This window comes from Ptiloglossa arizonensis, chromosome 6 (assembly GCF_051014685.1).
Source record: "Ptiloglossa arizonensis isolate GNS036 chromosome 6, iyPtiAriz1_principal, whole genome shotgun sequence".
In the NCBI taxonomy this organism is placed as follows: Eukaryota; Metazoa; Arthropoda; class Insecta; order Hymenoptera; family Colletidae; genus Ptiloglossa; species Ptiloglossa arizonensis.
This window is the reverse complement of record NC_135053.1, coordinates 1,214,620-1,236,826: the sequence shown is the minus strand read 5'-3', so window position 1 is coordinate 1,236,826 and position 22,207 is coordinate 1,214,620. Positions and strand designations below refer to the sequence as shown.

General features: G+C 29.8%; 2 protein-coding genes and 2 non-coding genes across 7 annotated transcripts in view; 1 reads left to right on the top strand and 3 right to left on the bottom strand.

Annotated features, from left to right (window-relative positions):
• LOC143147900 (sodium-independent sulfate anion transporter) overlaps positions 1–16,434 on the bottom strand; it is a 35,676-nt gene extending 19,242 nt beyond the window's left edge. For 2 of the 3 annotated variants that reach the window (XM_076313614.1, XM_076313616.1), the window contains exon 1: positions 16,275–16,434. In XM_076313614.1, the coding sequence (XP_076169729.1) occupies positions 16,275–16,332 (58 nt within the window). In that variant the 5' untranslated portion in view covers positions 16,333–16,434. Of the gene's footprint in view, positions 1–3,949; positions 4,075–16,274 lie in introns of those variants that run through there. The other variant, XM_076313615.1, reaches the window with a different exon arrangement.
• On the bottom strand, positions 3,523–3,604 carry Trnas-aga (transfer RNA serine (anticodon AGA)). The gene has a single exon. It is a non-coding gene; the product is annotated as a tRNA-Ser (tRNA).
• Positions 9,191–9,272, bottom strand: Trnas-gcu (transfer RNA serine (anticodon GCU)). Its single transcript has one exon. It is a non-coding gene; the product is annotated as a tRNA-Ser (tRNA).
• Positions 16,435–16,498: 64 nt separating the features above from the next.
• The window catches only part of LOC143147899 (sodium-independent sulfate anion transporter), a 30,598-nt gene continuing 24,889 nt past the window's right edge, over positions 16,499–22,207 (top strand). For both annotated transcript variants that reach the window (XM_076313612.1, XM_076313611.1), the window contains exon 1: positions 16,499–16,992. The gene's annotated coding sequence lies outside the window, so the exon portion shown is untranslated. The remainder of the gene's footprint in view (positions 16,993–22,207) is intronic.

Here is a 22,207-nt window from a genome sequence, read left to right as displayed (position 1 = left end):
ATAGTGTCGTGTTTAAATTCGTAAAATCCTCAACACGTGTTTCGATCGCATATAAGCGCAAAATTACCCAATAATTTATGTACCTTGCGAAACGAAAACCAAAAGCCATGGCACATACGAGTTTACATTTATGGTTAAATTGTTTGCTCAGAGTTAGGATAGATATTTCAATCCGGTGATGGACTATACAGAAGTTTACATTATAATGAACGTAATTTGTACAACGTCGTTTTGATCGATAATATTATACAATTGAAAGATATTACGAGATATGTTCTGCAAACGTATGTTATATACAACACAGTGGGGAAGTAATTTATTATTTTACGATTACTTTTTTTTGTTTACCAAAATTGAAGTTTAAAAATAAATGTTTAAATTACAAAAAGTAAATATGATAATTATTAGCAGTAATTAAATAATTATCACCGATATTAGCAAATAATTATGAAGTACACTTGTAAACTGTAATCGTTAATCAGTAATTTATAATTGTTCAATGAAACGCTATTTACGCTGGTAATAGAACCAGAAATGTAATCCAGAACTGAAGACTTTTGAAATAACCTTATTTGAAATACTACTTCCAATAATATTGTACCTTATTTCATAAATATTTAATTTCACATAAATAATAAATATATACATGTATATATATTTTTTCTTACGTGTCAATATATTTATTAAAATTGAAATTTGTACTGAAAACAAAATATACTTTTATATCCGTTTCATAATTATTCGTTTCATAATTAATTTATTCGTCTGTTCGTATGGTTAATGAATATATAGTTTCTGAAAAAATGTTGAGTATAGTTATTAATGTCTAATTACTAACTTATTGATTCAATCGCAAACAAAACGGAATCATTTTGTGATTAATTATTAACGAGTTAACCATGTATGATAATTAAATTTGCTTTAACTACGTATGTCACTCAATAATCTTGATCGATATATTAAGTACTATTTGCGATAGTGATCACAATCACGTAATATCTCGCACTCATAGAGTAGAACTCTGATCAGTCAGTAGAAATATATTAACAAAATACGAATCTCACTCATTCTTACATTGAAAAGAAAGTCTAATTGCGGAATTTCGACACTTGAAGTGTGAAAAACTACCCAATAATGGAAATAAAGAGATAAATTTTATTCATAGAGATAATCATCGAATGCACATAACAATTATTAGACTATTGACAAATGCTATTAAGTGAATAGGAATAGAAATGTATAACCGTATTATCAGAGCAAACATAACCTGACACATTTACAGTAATTATATGTTTTTAATACATATAACTATTCGTAAGCAGAGAACGACATCGAAAAATTTTAAAATAAAAATGATTTCTGTATAATCAGTAACATCAATAACCAATTACATAAATAATTATACGATACGATGAAGCAGAGGTTTCATTGAGTTTTAAGTATAGTTAAAAAGGTCAATAAGTTTATACTAACAAAATCGATCAAAATAAATTATTAATATAATCAATTCCGGATCGAGGAAGTATGTAATTATAAATATGTAGGACTTGAAGGAACGGAGAAAATACTATATCTACTTGTATCTGATTATTTATATACACATAATTATATTATATATATATATATATATATATATATATATATATATATATATATATATATATATATACATATATCGGTCGTAAGTTTAAAATATTATATTTCGCTGCTATTGTACTATATGTTAAAATATAGCAAATAATTTGGAACAAATATTATGTACAGCAGAGTCTATTATGCTTACCGTATGAGAAGAAAATCACTAGCTCCAACACCAATGAAAACATCTGCCCGCAAAAAAGGGCTCTTGGTTGATGTCGAAAATGATGACTTTCTTCTAATACGGAAATAATTAATGGACGTAGATGCAGTAGCATAAACGAGAGGGGAGGGGGAGTAGGTATAAAACAAAAATGTTTGTCAACATTTATAGACATAACAGAAATGATCAAAGCCTACAGAAATGAAAAGACAACATTTTTTCCTACAAAATAAAAAACCCCCTCGATTGTTCAAGTGTAATAATCATTTTAGGCCGCTATTAAAATCTCCTGTTTTACCTTTTTTTATCTGGGTTAAGCAATCAAATAAAAAATTATAAAATCTCGAAAATTTCTGGAGTGAATAAATTTTAGACAATGGTAAACATTTTTAAAATTATAAAGACAACAAATGCGACATCGATGTAACAGTAAATATAATTAAGCAGAATTGGGTATTGTGTAAGTAAAAGTGATACTTAGATAAAAAATGCAATAAAACATCATTTTAGTATTATCTTTATCCTTTATTTTGAAGGGTTCGAATGTTCCGGTTATCTTTATTTGACTAGTAGCACGTACAATTTTTATTATCTTGTACGTGATATTCGAAATATGTCGGTAGATAAAACTATATGTCTTGATAAAATTATATTTCTATTTGGTTACATCGAGGAAGGTAACAGCAAGTTTGAATTTTGTAATAAACCTTGTATATCGAGCATAGAATTTCTATAATATTGTTTCTGATTTATCGAGTATATTCTTGTCTATTAAATATCATCTTAACAAAGATAAAAAAAAATTACTCAAAAGGATCCTTAAAAATTACCATCATGACGTTTATAGCTTCTGATAGGACAATTTGGTAGATAAAAATAACAAAACATAACGTGCTTACGAATTGTTATCTTTACATTGTTTGTTTAGCACAAAAGTATCGGACGTTATCGCGATGACGGTACTTACAATTTGTTGTTACAGTTTTTTCAATATGCTTATGAAATGCCAACAAATTAACACAGCTAACTTATCAATTTTGCTTATTCATAAAATTGTTGTACTTAATAATAATGAATTTCATATATTTTTAGGAAATTCCTGATTTGCCTCAAACCTCTTTCAAATACTACTTAAGATATTGCTTTACGGAAATTAATCTGATTATAACTTTGCTATTCGTTTTCTTTTTCTATTTTACACTTTGTTCCATTATTATATACAGTCAAAAAACTTTTATATAAATTATAATTTTACATACTGACTTCTCTGTTTCAAATAGTTTATGAATAGAAGCTGTTTTAATATTTTTAATTATTCATGAAAGTAAAAATGTCAGTATATTTGTGTCTATTCGTGTGTGTGTGTGTGTGTAGGTTGTTTGAATTTTATGATAATAATAAAATGCAGAAGTAAAACAAACGAGTAATAATAAACCGATAGGAAGTTATTACATTAATCTAGAAAGTAATATTACATTGTTTCAGTCTCTATCAACCTTTCCGTTCTTATCTTTTTGCATTAGTACGAAGTTTACTTCGTTGCTATTCTTTAAAATTAGCAAAACATGCTATTCTTAGAATATAAATTAACTATTTCTTTTTTGTACAATTAATTATAAAAAATTAGAAATTATACAATTGCACGTAAATAATGTATCGAATATTGGGAGATATTCAAAAACAGAAACTAAAATGAAAAAAATTATTCCCTGATGGATTGCCGCAGTCGGTAGGACTCGAACCTACGCTCCCAGAGGGAATCTGATTTCTAGTCAGACGCCTTAACCACTCGGCCACGACTGCTGTGTTTCCAAGTTTCGGTTATAATGTAAAAATAGTCAAACGAATCCGAGGAAAATTATAAAATTATAAAAATATAAACTATAAATGAACTGTCATGATTTTTTCTTGATTTCAGGATTAACTATAATCTTTAATCCAATTACCGAAACACTGATTTTTCGCGAAACTAAATTAAAACGTAATAACAGTAATGATTTGTAAGTTATACACGATTGAAGACATGTATGATCTAACAAAGCGATATAATCACCGTAGGAGAACCGCAAATTGTAAAAAAATAGCGAGCGAATCGAGTTATAATATTGAAGAAAGTTGACAAATTGATAGTTCGAAAATAAAACTTACTCAATAACGGTGTTGTTTCTCCAATATATTGATGCCGATAAAACATTTTAGCATAATGAAATACTGTACCGAGGCATCTACGTATTACGAACGCTTCAGACAAAAGCCTCGTATAGTTAACACGAAAAGAGTGATCTGACTCGTTACAGAGCTGGGCAATGTCGATAAGGTAGAGCATAATAATTAAGCATGACTGTTGATGTAAACTTATCACTTGGACAGCTGTTGGTGATATCATTACACATTATGTGTAATAAAATCGCTTCGTCTATTCTGAGATGACGTATCCTATAATGACGATAATATAAAAAATTATAGTTGTTACGTAGAGCAGTAAATGATTATGCTCGTTCGAACATTACAATAATCATTAGTAGCGCTGATTTGTCAAATTTTATTCGCTTAAAAGTATTATCGATCGAATGAAAGATACTTAATCACCTTAAACTAATATTATCAGTTATATAACAAATTATTTCTAATAATTAAACAGATGATACACACCGTATACTTCGCAATACGTCACTTCGCTATCTTAGAGTTACGAAATAAAAGTGAGAAAACCAATGATAATAAAAGTTTACTCATTACTGCATGAAACAAGAACATAAATATATTCTTTTAACGGTAATCGATAACTGTTTCCGAAGCATAGTGAATTAATGAATAGTTAAATAAATCTAACACTGACAGGAGGCTACTATAAATGATCTTACTTCCTATTGGTTATCAAATTGATAGCCTTGATCAATACGATATCTCCTTACTCGTTGCAATCCGTAAAATAATTGTGTCATAAATTTTTCAGTCAATGGACATGAAAAAACAACGACCTTGCATTTCAAAGTTGTTGAGGAATACACAAGCATCGTGTATCATTGTATCGACAATATTTACTATATGGTAGAAAATATTCCCTGAACTTTGTCACAAATAGGAAAAAATTAAAGTATGCCTTCTTCGATTTCTTACATTCAATAATATTGAAAAAATCATTAGATTTGTAACGTGTCAGAAAAGTACTTTTTCCGATTCGAAGTTTAACTTATGACATACAACATTACTTTTTGTACATACAAGATAAGTGGTATTGTGATTCAACGAAATATTTTTTTAATGAACCCATTAGCAGAAATGTGGTTAAACCGAAGTAAAAGTGTGCCATTGTGTCCTTGAAATAATGCAAAATAGAGATTTCATTATAGATGTAGTGTTATCGTTACAAGTGACAGGAGTGGTACTAACGTCAGTATTCCTGTCGAACAACTTACTTGTATTCATTCATACATAATTGCTCATTCATATAGATATACCTTACGGGTATATGTTAATATACGAAGGTGAGTGACACTCTTACGAAAACAATACATCTGGTCCTAATACACATTTTGTTAACACATTTATACGAGCAACATTGCCGCTCAATAGTTGCCTTTGTTGTATCAATTAATACGTTTATTGCTATTTAGGGCTATAACTATTTACTAAAAATCCTACCGGGCTACTCAGCAGTCACATGATAAAAAAGAAGTATATAGATTAAAATTCTTCAATTGAAATGAACATTTAACACAAATCAAATAATGTCACTAATTACCTAACTGAAACGATTAAAATAAATTAAATAAGAAAGAATAAGAAAAACTAATCATTTATACTAACAGTAGTTTTAGTATTCCTTGCAAAACCACAACTGCGTTTAGAGTATTTAATAGAGTCTAATGTGACGCAACATTAATTTAAAATAATTATACTTTCAATCAATTTTCTTCGTTAATTTCATAACATTTTATCGATTCTATTATTAAAATTCCACTATTATTAACATTACTTCTATTAACAATTCTTAGTATTCGTAATCAGTTGAAAAAGACTATGATCCATTGTAGTGAATTATTAGATAATATTATATATTGTACATTCCATTAACACTATGGCAGTTCGTAAAAGTGACACAAATACGTTACTTCACTAGATCTTAATATGGCTCAAGCTATATGTTACACTTTTGAACTGAATGAGATTTGCGTATTGATTTATTTTAAATTATTTCTAACCAATAAATATCTTATGAAATTAACACGCAGTGAATTTGAGAAGATGGACTTTATCTCGTATTGTACCTGATACAGAGATTGTATCAAAATAAATCGACAACGATTTGATGACCGAATAATAAAATACAATGTTGGTATGAAACAGAGTAGCAAAAATTCTCTAGTTTAAACGACAATGCAAGAACAAACTAGTAAATATTTAGTGATTCAATATCAGTATAAAAATAATCTGGTAAAGGTAGATGGGGTATCTAACAGAATCACTATATAGAAACAAACTAGGTAACGAGTTAGAGTTCGAATGTTCCTTCTGTAAGAGTTAATTGGGTTTTTTGGAGTGGAAACGAGACAAAAGTCAATGCAAAGTATACGAAGTTACAAGAAAGATGAAATTGGAATAGAAGTATGTATACATGTATTATATTATATTATTTAAGAGGTGTTTACGGTGAGATGATTTAAATGTTTTATTGGGACACAACTAACAATATATTCGTATTTTTCACTAACACGTTTAATTCGGAAAAATTCTCGATTAAACTTAACACGCTATTAGATATAATCAGTACTGATAACAAATAGACCCCTTACGTGGCTTTGCCCCTTTCAACGCACCGTAACATATTTAATTTGTGTAGGGTGCGCCCCTTCGGACACCATTATATAATAACAAAAACAGACGGTTCGAAATCGATTCTTCACAAGCGAGTTGTAATTGATCGACAAATTTTTAACGTGTACACTGGTTGGTTAACGCAGTTTTATGTTTGGGAGATAACGATTTGCGAAACTCGAGATTTATACTTACGGTAAATATACTAGGTGGAACAAATGTAATGATCTCGTACAAATTGCAAAGTACTAAGACAATAGCGCCCTAGAACTGTAGGGAGCAAGGAAAAACGTATTTAACAATTTGAACCCAACAAGAGTATCGCTTAACTGTATTGATGGGACTAATGCGATTAGATATATCGATGATACTCGTGCGATTCCATACCAAAGTATTTGCAAAGTATCCATAGCAAAGTATTACAAAGTATCGAAATCTCAAGTATTTGGTGTCAATTCCTGTACCAATACTTTGGAAATGAGTAGGAATCGATGCTACTATAAATATAACAAAAATAAAAATAAAATTCTAATCGGTACGAAACAATTGCACCGATGAGAGAAACCTTTGCGATTAAAATATACTACATTGTTCAATAAGTTTTGTCGTTTTTTCCATTGTAAAAAAAATACTACGTCGCTTCAACTTTGAACAACTGTAAATATACGAACGAGTCGACAAATCCGCATGAAATTTCACACATGTTTATTAAGCAGTAGAACCATCTTTAGAAAAATAAAACGACGAATCTAGTAGCTCCATTTCTTATCGAACGAAAAAACGTATTGAACAATACCTATTAAATGTGGTTCTCAAACTACACATTTTAACACAATGACAGATTCTCCGAAGACCCACCACTTTGATATGTATTGTATGGAGAAAGAAATATCAAATTACAATTGGTATTGTTTGTTTCTTTTTCCCTACAATACATAAACTTTCGAAAAAGCATGAAATATCAATACTCTCGCAAAGTACCGAATTGATACTATCGTTGAAGTATAAAACAGATATTGATTTTGTTTGCTAACTACGTGTTTGAGATTGTTCGATAACCGGACTATAATTTACGGACTAGTATCGATAATATTGATTCGGTTTATGACATCGCTTGCGTTAAAACCCGGGACAACGTGCACGTGTTTTGAAAATCACTGTTTTCGGTATATTTTCAAAGCATATCTTGACTTACGACACACATTTGATTCTGAGTAACATGCTCTCGATAAAATATCTGACTCGTACAATGGCGATGATTAACAATGACATTTCGGTACAAGAGGATTTTATACAATTAGATTTAAAATTAAATTTGTACTATTCGCATTGCTATGTAGAAGATAATAATATGCAATGTATTTCTACGAACTTTTAATATCATCAAACAGGTAGATCATTGCTCACATGATATATAATAATTAAATAATCCGTTTTACTTTAATATTTGTGCATTCAATTGTTTCCTTCGATATTCCCAAGCGATTAGAAACGTAACAGAGAATCTACAAAACTCGCAAAACACCTGTGGATTATAAATTACTGAACGTAGTATGTAAATAGCAATTGTGTTGTCATTTATTTTACGATTCTGGACCCGATTTCTTTTATGTCGAGAAGTCCTAATTACTTTATCCCAACAACGATTATAGCTCAAACGACTTCGCAAAAAAATCGAACGCGAAGCACATTCCGCGCTTACGTAATCGATTGTGCAACACTGACAATGAGAACTGATCAACGTACAACCAATACCTATGTGTTCTCCATGAAAATATTCAAAAACTCTAAATAAGTACTTCTTCTCCATGGTAAAAAAAACAAATTTATCAATATATACAAATTTCGTTCGTGTAATTTTTCATCTTTAAATGTTTATTCGTCTTATCTTTTACTTTGAAACACTGAAAAACAACGTTTTTCTTGGAACGTAAATTCCAACTTATTGGAACTACATATACATATTTATATTCGTAACATTATATCATATTTCCAAATGATAACATTCTTATAAAGGATCTTTTTATTTTCACAATTTCACTTACTACTACTACTTATTTGTATTAGAATGATTTATATGATGCTTTGTCAACATATTTATCAAAAATTGTTCAAATTTTTCTTCAAAACAAAAGAAAAACGTACAATTCTGTAAATGTTGATGAATAAATTTATCCAATTGTTTTTAGAGATTAAGCAAATTAACAAAAGTATTCAAATTAAACCGTTATTAATTTATCTTGTAATAATTAAAAATTTACAACTTTTTTTAAGATCTTTACAAATAATCTAATTGTGACGTTACTTTGCCAAACATATATACACAGCAACACACACACACACACACACATACACATATATATATTATCCTTCGAATATTAAATTAACTTCTATGACGCATCATCCTTCTGTAGGTCGTATTTAGAAGACCCTTTTTTGGAATTTGATGATTATTTTTCTGCTTTCATTTACATGCATCAATAATCCTTCTCATTATTTAACTTTGTAAATAATACGTATACACTTAACTACGTAAGTGTGAGTATTTTTACATGGAAACAAAAATCGAGTCGACGAGGATGGGATTCGAACCCACGCGTGCAGAGCACATTGGATTAGCAGTCCAACGCCTTAACCACTCGGCCACCTCGTCCGATGGCAACCACTGCTCTATTGAATTTATTTTTGCGTAGCTGATCTTAGAAACTAAAATATATGTTTTGTATAAAATTACACATTGACCCGTTAACCTTGACCTTGACATTATCCAAATATCCCCGAACTTAGGCAATGTAATCACTAATACTTGTTCGCAGTATTTGAATGATTCGATCGTTTCGATTCAGTGAACAGGAATAATCGAAGCTATCAAGCAAATGCTTTAGTCAGAATTAGCTACAGCCATGAATCTGACGGTTAGTCCACTGATTACATAATAAACACCTTTCGTTCAACAGAACATAAAATTTCAATATATCTTCAATATTTTACTGAAATTGATACATTATATAAATTTAAATATTCTATTAATAATACGATAAATTATCCGATGTAATAACACTGCAAATAATAGCGATAACAGAATAATTGCTTCCATATCAGGTAATTTCCCTCGTGCGATTATGGAAAAGTGTTCGTTCGCGTACAAAGTAACAAATAAATTATCATGGTCCTCGATACATAATGACAACGACATCCATTTTGCAGTATCGGCACAGAACAAAAAATAAAGATGCAGTAGGAAAAGCGAGTTACATAATTTAATGAGCAATTCAGAAAAGATAGAAAGAAAAAGAAGTAACTATGCGAACGCATGGAAGAAGAATTGTGGAATAACGGATTTAGATACCGACGTGTTTTACAAGAATTTAGAAAGAATGCAAATGATGACTGCCACCTGGAGACAATGTAGATTCGATCATAGATAACGGAAAGTCACGTGCTTCGCGTTTACGTACATATTGACTGAGAAATTTAGCATTCCCTGTATTACGTGGTTACCTCTCGAGCCAACGCACTTTATTTCCATGAACTTCGCGTAAATAACAGAGAGCTTTCTAATCAGCCTTAAATCAATATTATTCATAATTTTGTCCTAGAATATCGTTATTTTTAATATTTTAAAATCGAACGTCTCTCATATTTATAATCGTATTTTCTACATTCTATGAACGATTTTACAATTTTCTTTCATATTTCATTTAACGTTACTAATCGTGCATAACAATAGCACTTTATGTAATCTTATTGAAAAAAAACTAACGAATAAAAAGGTTATTATACGTAGAGTACATCGACACATTTACAACGACAATTAATTAAGTAAACGGAAGATGATAAACAAAAATTACCGCAATCGTAAAGAAATGCACGTTGTGCTCTCTAATTCTGAAATTCACCGTGATGGTAAATTACAATCGCAAGAACTTGGAATGAAATTCATGTAACGTGAGCAAGTTCCGTTGCACATTTGTTACGAGCACTCGTGACTGAGTAAATTGTTCAGCGTACTCGTACACGTGTTTAGAATTACTCTTTTCCATGGTTGAGAATTCTTGTCTTTCTATCCAGAGTGTTAATGAATGGAAGATATTATATTTCGGAATGCTAGCTGCAATGCCTTGTGGAAACCGAAACTGTGTACTTAAATTCATCGATGAGTCAATTTGATATTTAGTTTCATTCGCATAGTTGAGAATTGAATACAAATTGTGTCATTTTATCTTTTCGCGCATTGAGGTCTAAATTTAATACTGTACTTACCTTCACGAATAGGATACATTACAGTAGAATGTCCATTATCAGAGCGTTCTACTATCTATATAGCATAGTTTCTTCCGCATCATTGGATTCCCTTTTCCAATAAAAAAGATGCACAGTTAGACTATTCGATGAGACATTCTACAAACCATTTTATGTTTAAAATAATTATTCACAATTCCAAGACCCGAATGAAAATTACGACAGCGACGAATACATAACACCTCATTTTAAATTATTCGAGACTCTAGAAGAAAAACTTAGGTACATACATAAGAAATACAATTTCATATAGTTAAGCATATTATAAATTTAACGGCAAAAATGATATAGGACCGATTATCTTTTATAAAAACGTCTAATTTCATTTAAAATATATAAAATTCAACGTCAAGTTAGTTAAAATTCTTTGTTCAGGTAATATGTACAACTTAAAATTATTGGAAGAATATTGTTTTATTGTTGACTTGCATGTATTTAAAAAATTACTATATTCAACGAAATGGAATAGAAAAATTGTTTTACTCGTTACTTCATGACCGTTTTAGAAAGTTTCTATTAACAATATTATATACATTTTGACTTCTTTATTAGCACTGTATTCATAAAATTTGTCACAAATGCTGGTGTTCAAGTTTCATTTTTGTACCGAATTCATTTAACGGTAGATTCATAATTTATTTCTTTGTTTCTTAACATTAAAAAATGGAAAAATCTTAATCAAATAACATTGATTCCGCTACACCACATCTCTATTATTTAAAATCTTGGAAACTTAAACTTTGGAAGCGTACTCTACTCACCTTGAGGCTAAAAATACATCATACACGTTTTTACAAAAGATTATACACGTAAAAATAATTGTAGGTAGAGAAACGTTTTTCTTTAAAATTGTAAACACTTTTTGTTTAAGATAGAATTTTGCAAAAATTCTTGATAAACTTCTGAAAAATTTAACATTATGAGAGATATTCTTCTTGCTTCTACTAGAAATATACAATTGAAAACAATATGTAATATCATTATAAAATTAGAATTAATGTAATTGTACTTCTTTATACTTTTGGCCTGTGATTACTTCATATAGTCGTGTTTCTTAAAAATCAACACGCAACATTCACAATGTAAAAACCTTCTTTTTTATATATTATTTTCTTTCTTTTCGCTACCTTATCTCATTTACTTCTTTTCTACTAGTGACTTCATAATTATTTTTTCATAATCCCCTGTTTCTTTTTTACGATATTACTACCCTATTATACTTCTTATATGTTATATTTCTATTATTTATTTTAATAAAGTTATGTACACTTTTCTAAAAAGAGCCTAGAAACAAAGTCAAAATGTCGATGACATACTGTCATTTGAAAGTAGGGTTTTTTTTTTCATATCGCATTCAGTATTGTCCTGAAGATCAAGGAATATTGATTTGTTTAAACTTTTCTTAGACTCTGGCGCAAATGAAACATATTTATAATTTAGGAAAGAATGTTTATTCACAAAGCGAATATAGTACGCACTTAAAACTTAACATGTACACTATTAGAAACGTGACATTTTCATTTTGAAAGAAAATAACACTCTGTTTCAATTGTAAAATGAATTATTGTAAATGAAAGAAAAGAGCTTACATGATTAACACGTTATACTATACAAGTCTCGAAACGGTTCAAATAGATCGATTCTTGTAAAACAGGTTCGTAAAGTACTTACATACCTATTAGATCTATATGATAATTCTATCGTTTTTACACATGAAATCTTTAACCTGTTCATAATAAACGGGAAAACCTCGAATAAGGGGTTTCCCCTGTTTTATTGTACGTGGCGTATATTACAAAACAATCTTAGGTCACGTTAGGTAATTACATTATTTCTTGAAAACTGAAACATTTCCTTAGGAATATCATAGAGTGATGAAATTCACTCAAAATGCACGCTGCACAAGAAAAAAAATGGTAAAAAAACGACAACAGTAGCCAAAAATTGATTTAAAATTTTCAGAAAGAATAAAAACTAATATATGTTAAATATGTAATAATATGTAAAGAATGTGTATTATAAATCAGAAACATCGATGCCAGTAGGAGCAAAACACGAACAAAGGTATGCTCGATGTATGATGGGACAGAAAAGGTTCAGATTAAATATTAACTTTCAAAGTCATTAATTCTGCAAGATACTATCAACAATTATGACAAATGAAGCACTGATCTTCAGCGAAAAAGATTTCTTCTCGATAGCAAAAGATTCAATTATGTGTCAAAAAAAGTGCTATAACTTGAATTAAAAAGTAGTTGTTCCTTATAATAGTCTCTTCACTTGTTGCCGTGTAATTAGCATTTCTTTCGATCAATTATAAAATTATTAAAACAATACAAATTCGATAGTTGTAAGTAAGTCGCGAATATAGGCTCCCAAAAATTTTGAATTACAAAACACATAAAACCTCGCACATTATAAGATTATATTATAAATTCATTGTATGTTTTTTTGAATTGCAATAGAACTAACCTGGAAACCCAATATATAGAAAATGTTCGTGATATTTAATCGAGCTTAATTTGACCTGTCAGATAAACAGAACTCTGGCCGTCCAAATGAAGTTAAGGATGTTGTATTACATAATTTACTAGAGACGTGTCCATAAATAGCAAAAAAGACTCCTTTAAACATATTCGATGAAGTTATTCAATCAAGTAAATAAATTATTTATTTCATTCACTAATGAATTATTAGTTTCGAATATCGAGAAAAAATATAGAAGCATGTTACTCTGAATATTTAAACAAAGTTTCGGGCAGTGATACAATAAGCTTATAGACGTAAATATAAAAATAGAATTACATATGTAATTCAAAATTTACTAACATTTCAGCCACTGCAATTGCTGAAGATAATAATTGTACATAAATAATTGAAGGTGTAACAATAGAAAAATGAGACGCGCACAAACCATTCTAGCAAGTTTTCTATTATTTCATTGAAAGAACTGTTTCTGGGAAATATTTGAAAATGTAATACAATTCACCGATTGCGATAACTTTCGGATAATCCCACTGCAATTGACACATAACGTACTTCACATTGTTGACGACATTACTCGTCGTTGTAGGAAATTTACCAGTATTATAGTACTTTATTCTATTGCATTAATTTTCCTCTATTAATAGGTTGCTAAATAAGTTTTGTCGTTCGATAAGAAATGGAGCTATTAGATTCGTCGTTTTATTTTCCTAAAAATGATACTACTGTTCTATAAACACGTATGAAGTTTCATGCAGATCTGTCGACTTATTTGTATATTTACAGTTATTCATAGTTGAAGTGTCATAGTATTTCTTCACAATGGAAAAAACGACAAAATTTATTGAACAACCTAGTACTTTTTTTGATTAGTCACCAACCGAAAATTGTTTCATACTATGAAATATACCAGTCATCTAACATTTCAACAAAATAGTTTTCCTACAAAAATGTTCCGTGTGCGATGTAACCGGATGTTAACTACCAGAGAATCGAATCACTCCGCGGGAGTGGGTAATCGTAAATGACTTTTTATTCGTTCGTTCGATTTACGACGTGGTTTAATGGCGATACCATTTTCTGGTTTGATTGCTCTAACAATAGATGTGAATTCACATGAATTCCATTTGTGGCAAATATGCGCCAGTACGCTTGGCTGTGATGTAAGAGAACGGAAACAAACTGCAAGATAGCACGCAGATACGTATGAAAGATCTTTGACTAGTAAAGGAGGCAACTGAGCTTATCGTTAACGATCCATGTGATTACCGACCTTATTATGTAACGTTGTAACTTGTAAATCGTAATTAATTCTATTTCAGTAAATGAATTCTCAAAAAGTCTCACTTTTGATGATAGAAAATTTCAACATTTTTAAGATACGCTTGAGATATAAATGTGATTGTTTTTCTATACGTCTGTACGTTATATCTTGTTTAACAGCAATATTTAACGCTACCTAATGTTCCGAATGTTCGCATACATCAACAATTAAATTCTTCGAAATCACTTTTAATTATTACTATCTTGCATGACACATCTTTGTGGAAAATATAAATAACATTTGATTCATTTCTTTCTGAAGAAAAATTCTTTCCACGTTAGAAATACAATATTGGCAGATTACATTCTTCCTATACGAATTGTTTTAGAATATTTTACGTACATACTGATAAAAATATTTAGGTTCTGTATCTGCAGAATTTATCTGACATCAGAACTGAAAAAGATAATATATATTTAATACGGTAGAATATTTACTTTATATTTAGTTTGTATAATGTAAGTAGAATAAGTATTGTACAAAGCATATTTTAATGAGTAATATGAAAAGTAATTTATTATTCGAAAATTGAAAAGACTTGTAAAAATAATTGATTAATTTAAGCAGCTTACTACATAATGCAAAAAAATGAAATGACACAAACTCTGTTGTATATGCCAAAATTATAAACAGTATTAATTAGGCTTCAGATACATAGACATTTCCTAAATTATTGTTTTCTTCGAAAAAAAAGTAGTTTTATCCAAGTAAATAAAAAAAAGGCACCACTATCAAAATGATGTAGTGTATTTTTTAATTTTAATAAAACATATCCTGCAGGTATAAAGATCGAACTGTTTCATTTGCTATACCGATTAGAAATTTTAATGCACTTTTTTACAAAGCTTTAAGTCATTAATATTACCTTAAATTCGGTTTTCCTCGAAACAGAAATATGTATTCCAAAACAGAGTAAAAAATCATTAAATTATTATACTAATTCTATTTTAATACTATTATAGATATATTTCTTTGTCTTGTGTCTCTCTTCAATTGAAAATTAATAAACACTCTTTCTTGACTTTTTTCCAATCACTTTGTTAATACATAAAATCTACAATAGACATATTTACGTACGCACGGTCATAAAAAGTTACATTACACGTTAATGACACTCAAGAGCGTGCTTCCAGACACAATCTATTTAGTAATTTGATTCCTGTTTGAGAAATACAAGTATCACATTTTCAGTACACTGATCGAAAAACATCTTTCGAATAGATCCTATCGTATGTTTGTTTTCGACCTTTCGTCACAGTGATGATGTTGAAATCGTTAACACACATGTAATAATCGTGTTTATCCTAACAAACAGAATTTGAATGATTGATCCATACGTGACATATGTGATTCGCCATTATGTATACGAACGAACATTAAATGCGTATTAAAACGTATCAACGTTGAACAGTTGGTAAATCAAGTTTTCTATTAAATCGAGAGAAAAAATTCTACAAATTTTAAAAACAAAATTTCAATCTTTAGAACAGGTTTCACTGGATTAGAATACATATATCGTATTGCGTTAGAGGAACGAAGACTTACCAAAGAAATTTCGTAAGGAAAGCCGAATCAGGTTATTCACTTTTTCAGGGATATTCATGGATTGTTAATAATGTGTCCCATTCTACAGTCCCCTCTTCACGCTGTAGCGTTCCAACACATGGTACAGGAAGTGGCAAGCTGCTACTATTTAGCAACCAGCGTGTAACGCGGACTGACTCAGAAACACGTGACGATGTTTTAGGAGAGATGGGTATTAATGCGCAGACGCGTCAGCGCACCGCGCAAAGGCGAATTCTCGACTGTCAAGTTTCTGCTCAGGTGAGCGTTCCCCGCAGAGAGGCATAGTGACGTTTGCGGCGTTCGAACATTTATAAAGCTTTCTGTTCGATTCGCAACTGAACCTCCATAAAGAATTGAACGAAAACACTGCAGGATCACTTTCCCGAGCGTTCGTAACCTCTACTTTCGAGCGAAAACAAGTTTCTAACGCGCATAACCTTCAATTTTTATATTCTTTCTTCAAATACCATCGTTGCACGACCGAACGCGGTGTTCTACGTTTTGTTGTTAAAGTTAGAGTTTCGTATGCTGAGATACATTTATCGCGACTGTGATTGAAAAAAGGCAGAAAACGGGAACGATTTGATGCCGTTCAAAGTAAAAACGGCACACCAACAGACACACTACTGGCTATGATGGCTTCATGACGTTTAACTATCGTGGTTCGCTCTTGGATGTGATGTGACATTAATACGAGGTATTTATTTATGCAAGATTTTTATAATGTTTACATATTCAATTTATAAGATAATAAAATTGTATTCTTTTATATGGAAAAGTAAAATTTGATAACGCGTAATGATCGATAAATTTTAGTCAGTTTTAGAGGCACACGTTCGCACTGTTACATATGTACGTATTAACTAGTTTACGTTTAGTAGAATCAAATTTTGTTCCTTGTGCAAGTAAATATCAATTTTAAAGCACATTATAAAATTGTGAAATATTATGTAATCTTTTTGAAACTCAATCGTTTATAACATTTCTAATAGAAGTACTGTCACGTTACAACAGAATGTTTCGAAGGATTAATAAAACGATACTAAAAATAATAAATGGTAAACTACGATGAGACAGTAAAATTGAAATAAAAATGAAATATAAAGATAAATTAAATAGTATATTTAATTTTTTCACCTAAAAGAAGCAAAAATATTAATAATCTCATACGATACACCTTTCGATAAACAATTAGAAATAGAGAAAATTGTAATGGACTTGTTAAGAAAAGAATTATTAAATTTTCCTTGGCAAACTTTTCCAAGGAAACGTAATTGTACACATTAATCAAACATAAAAACTCAAAGTTTCATCCCTATCCCTATATAAAGGGAAATATCTTTGTCCCTTTTTAAAAGTCCAAATTTCATTATACTTAATTACATGTATACGATTGAGAATAATATAGAAGATTAATTTCAAAATGTTTTACAATTTAGACTCTTCAAGTGACCAAAAAATATGATTGATCAATTTTTACAATTGTGTTTATTCAGAAAAGTCTAACTAATGATTATTTTCTTAACAGTTTTATCAAGAAATAACTAAGTAAAAAAAGTATTGATTTATTGTTAAAGTTTACTTTACTGAAATATTTCATATGTTACGTTCAAATTTCACGCCTAATATTTCGTTAAATATGTTTCACTATATTTGTAACTTTTAATTTCAACAGATTAAATAAAAAATATCGGTCATCGATCATATTATAGTAGGAGAACATGCGTTTACTCCTAAAGTAACTGCATGTTCCGTGAACTCGGAGAGAGTTGTAATTAATTACTACCGCGGCAATAATGCTACGAAAACAATCTGAGCATTATCTTTTAATCAAAAAGCAATTCACAGTAACTTAGCATAGCAATTCTCTTATTCGAAATGAAATACAATTTTTATCCGTATTCTCTCACGATAACTTATATCAATCTCTACATTAGAATTTAGAATAATCGTAACGACTCTATCGAAATGGAAACAATACGTTCATTTAATATTTTGTATAGATATAAATTTATTTACAAATAAATCTTCGACTGGTTTAATGCCTTAAATTGCAATAATAAGAGACATACATAAGACGAAGATGAAATCAGTCGACAATTTCTTTTTTTTTTTTTTTTTTTAATTTAAATAAATATGCGATATTGATCAGAAAAAATTAACTAATTGTACTGTTTCTATCTCCTGTAGCTCATCTACATACACAACTAGATCTCATTTTACAAATCAGTAGATAAAACTCTACGGAACGTATCAATTCATCCATCGCTTTGTAACACACGTTGAAATCGCTCAGAGAAAGCATCATCCGCCTTTATGTAGGATTATAGGCCTTCTAATAAACTTTCGCACACACTTAGGTACAACTTGCGAATACATAAGTGAAACGAATGCCGTGAATTACGTGAAACATTTCAACTAGAAGTACCGGAACTTGTCACTGCTCTAAATACAAATTTATGAAACAAAAATGTGTTTCATAACATCAGTTGAGTATCATCTTCTCAAATAAAGTAATCGTTCAATATACACTTCTTTATAAAAGTATCAAAATCATAAATCGAAAGGAAGTCTACCTTTTTTTTAATTTTATCAGAACATATATTTTTCGTTCAAAAGAATATCCGTTTCTGTGACATTTTAATAGAAAAGAATGTCTGACACTATTGAAGGAATCTTATATGTTTTTCCTTTAACAATTTACCAAACAAAAAAAAATGTTGTGACGTTTGTCTGTAACTACGCTCGAATGAGTGACTTTCAATAGTTACGATTGCCGCGGGGCAAACGTGCCAGACTAATCCGGGAAATCCCGTGTATGAATTTTATGGGGGCAGAAAGTACTTTAATTTTATTATTTTTTCCTCATTTACTACAATATTTTTATTTATTGAGATTCGTATCTACTTCACACTTCCAATCATTATTTCTAATATACTATACATAGGTAATACATATGCATTAAGATGGTCCTCATTTTTTGATCTCGAAATTTTATTTATTTCAACCTCTCACCTAAAAAACAATTTCATATATAACAGAAAAACGTACCTTGAAGTTTTATATGTAAAACCACTTTTTCAAGTTCTATACAAATATTGTTCATCTACGTGACTATTTTATTGTTACTTTTATCTACCAGTATAGAGTACATCTCTTATTGGAAATATCACTTCATTAACTGTATTGGATTCGTTTTTCTTTTGTTCTCATTGGGAAGTATTAAATTTTTGAGAGTAATTTTCAATTATATCAAAAATGTCTTTTGCAAATTTCTTGTCGAAGATATATTTTTAAAAATATTATTCTATAATCAAGTATTCCAAGGGTTAATATCACGTACACTGCATGGGTACGTAAACAGTGGGTGCAGAGAAAATCTGATACAAAAATGATCACTTATAAGCAGAAATTAAAACCTGTGCATTCCTTTATATCTGACTTTTTATTTTTGATCAATTCTATCAAAATTAAACCTTCTACTTTTTAAAAAATTTGATTTATCCATTGACAACGAAACTTATAATGTGAGAACTTTTGTTGAAAAATGTTCCATAACTATTTCAAACCCTGATTTTTATCTTTTACATATCTATGTGTATACGCATATTAATAATATAAAATATATTGTAATCCGTGAGACTTTCGTGTACAAGGTTTCGCTTTCGAATAAATCAGTTTTGTAAAATCTCGAATATACATACGAGTATATCTACCTGAGTTTCAACTAAACCGACTTTATGCAAGGAACTTCAGCCTCTAGGCTTGGTGTAGTTCACCTTCTTTTTTTATTTGATGTTTATGAACGTGGGTAAGGTCGTAAAATGCAAGTTCTCATAATGAATTTATTTTCTTTACTTTATATTCACACGTATTAATTCCAAAACACTTAGAAGTGTCCTCAATCATTGCAGCATGAAAAAAGTTCTGCCTGGTTGATCACAAACGCTCAAACAATCACTAAAATGTTCTGATCCATTGCTTGTCGAAGGCCTGTACGATTTTTTCTTTCAATTGCAGATTTTTATTATCTGTACCGTAAATTATTTCTTTAATGAGATTGCAGAAATAAAAATTAATTGGTGAAAGTGCGTTTGCATCCTAAAAATTGTGAAAATCAAATTCTTTGATAAAAGCCTGGTACAAGAAAATTTATGTAAAGAAATCTTGTGTAAAGAATCGACGAATTTCTTTGACAAGAACGAGTGATTTCCAACTTTCAAACAGTAATGTTCATATAAGTTCGACATTCAATATTATCTAATGCTTGTTTCAAAAATTATACTCGATCGAGATATATCTAAATATAACTTTACTTGATCATTTACAACGATTATTGTTCTATATCTATTATCGTTCGTTAATTATTCGGCTGTATCCAGCCATTTAGAAAAATGAAAAGATTAATACAATAAAATGCACAAAATGAAGAACTAGCTTGCTCAATTTCGAGAAAAGGTAATAAAAAGTAGCGTGGCTATTCAGATTTAAACTATTGGATTTTTCGGTAAAAACAGCTAACCCAGACCATTGCACATTATTGTATCGTATAAACAGCATTCTTTTCAATTCTGATATTTATTTTAGTCTCCTAAATTATTTCCAAAATATAGCCCCCCTATTTTATGGAGCAACGTATGCAAAAAGGACTCACAAGGAAAGTGCAATGCCTTCGAGTCGCGAATTTAATTGAAGCTGTGCATGATGGTAGATTTAGTTATTTTGTTTATAAAAATGTACCATTGTAATAGCAGATACTCAATAGTTGTCTTAGATATTTATGATTAAAATTTGGCCGTTACATTGAAATATAATTTTAGTCGAACCGACTGCTAATGTTTTGAAGTTCTTTGTACCCGGGTTCAATTTCGTGCAAATAGACAATTTTTTTTTATTTATCTATTCAAATTAATTATATTTCACGCATGAAATATCATACCAAATTTTAAATAACTTCAACTTTACTTGCTAGATAAAAAGACAAAAATGATACTGATTGTTACATTTGAGGAATACAAAACCTATTGCTGCATATAAAGATGGTAATATTTTATTCTTAAATAACTAAAAAACTATCGAGTATAGGCCCCGATGATTGAATATCCTTACATTTTCATAAACAGTATAACCAAATAATATGCAAAGTTTCAACTAAATTTGTGATTCGAAGGTTCTGTACTTTGTTTGTCAGTCTAAAACTATTTATTTACAAACAATAAGTATACCATATTTGTTTTATTCGTACAAAATTGACTATTCAACGAGTAGAGTCACTCTTCGATAAAAAAAACATTAAGAGAAGTTACTCCATTATTTGATGACACGCAAACGACACCTTATGTTCCATAACACGAAACAAAATGAAAAAGTATCCATAGCTAAAAGTTTGTACCGCAAAGACGTAAGAATGAAACCTAATGACCTAATTGTGGCCATAAAGTTTAAAAAATCAGTAACCTAACTGTTCTTTAAACGTCGTGTTTATGCAACGTAAATTGCTCCTCGCAATATCTTCAACTTCGTAAAACGAGCTACAAGTGTATGGAAATATTTTACGAATCTCTGGAATTCATTTTTCGAATCCAATTTCGAGAATTATGATCATTCTCGAAGTCCCGTTATCGTAAATTGCAGTCCGTTGACCACACTCTCCGTGCAAAAGTATTAAAGAAAATAACAAACTATTTGTACCGTGACCGAGTCACACCTGTATCCATTTAAAGTTATACTTCTCATCTGCAGCACCATTGTTTCCACAGCTACGTGAACTTGAATGACGAATACTAATTTTTTAATTACGCTGAGTATTTTAAACACGTCCGAGAGAAACATAATTTGCGAAACGACAGTTTTGTCGTTTTTGAATTACCAGTTCTTCTAACGTACGTTTACAGCATTGAAAATAAAATTTG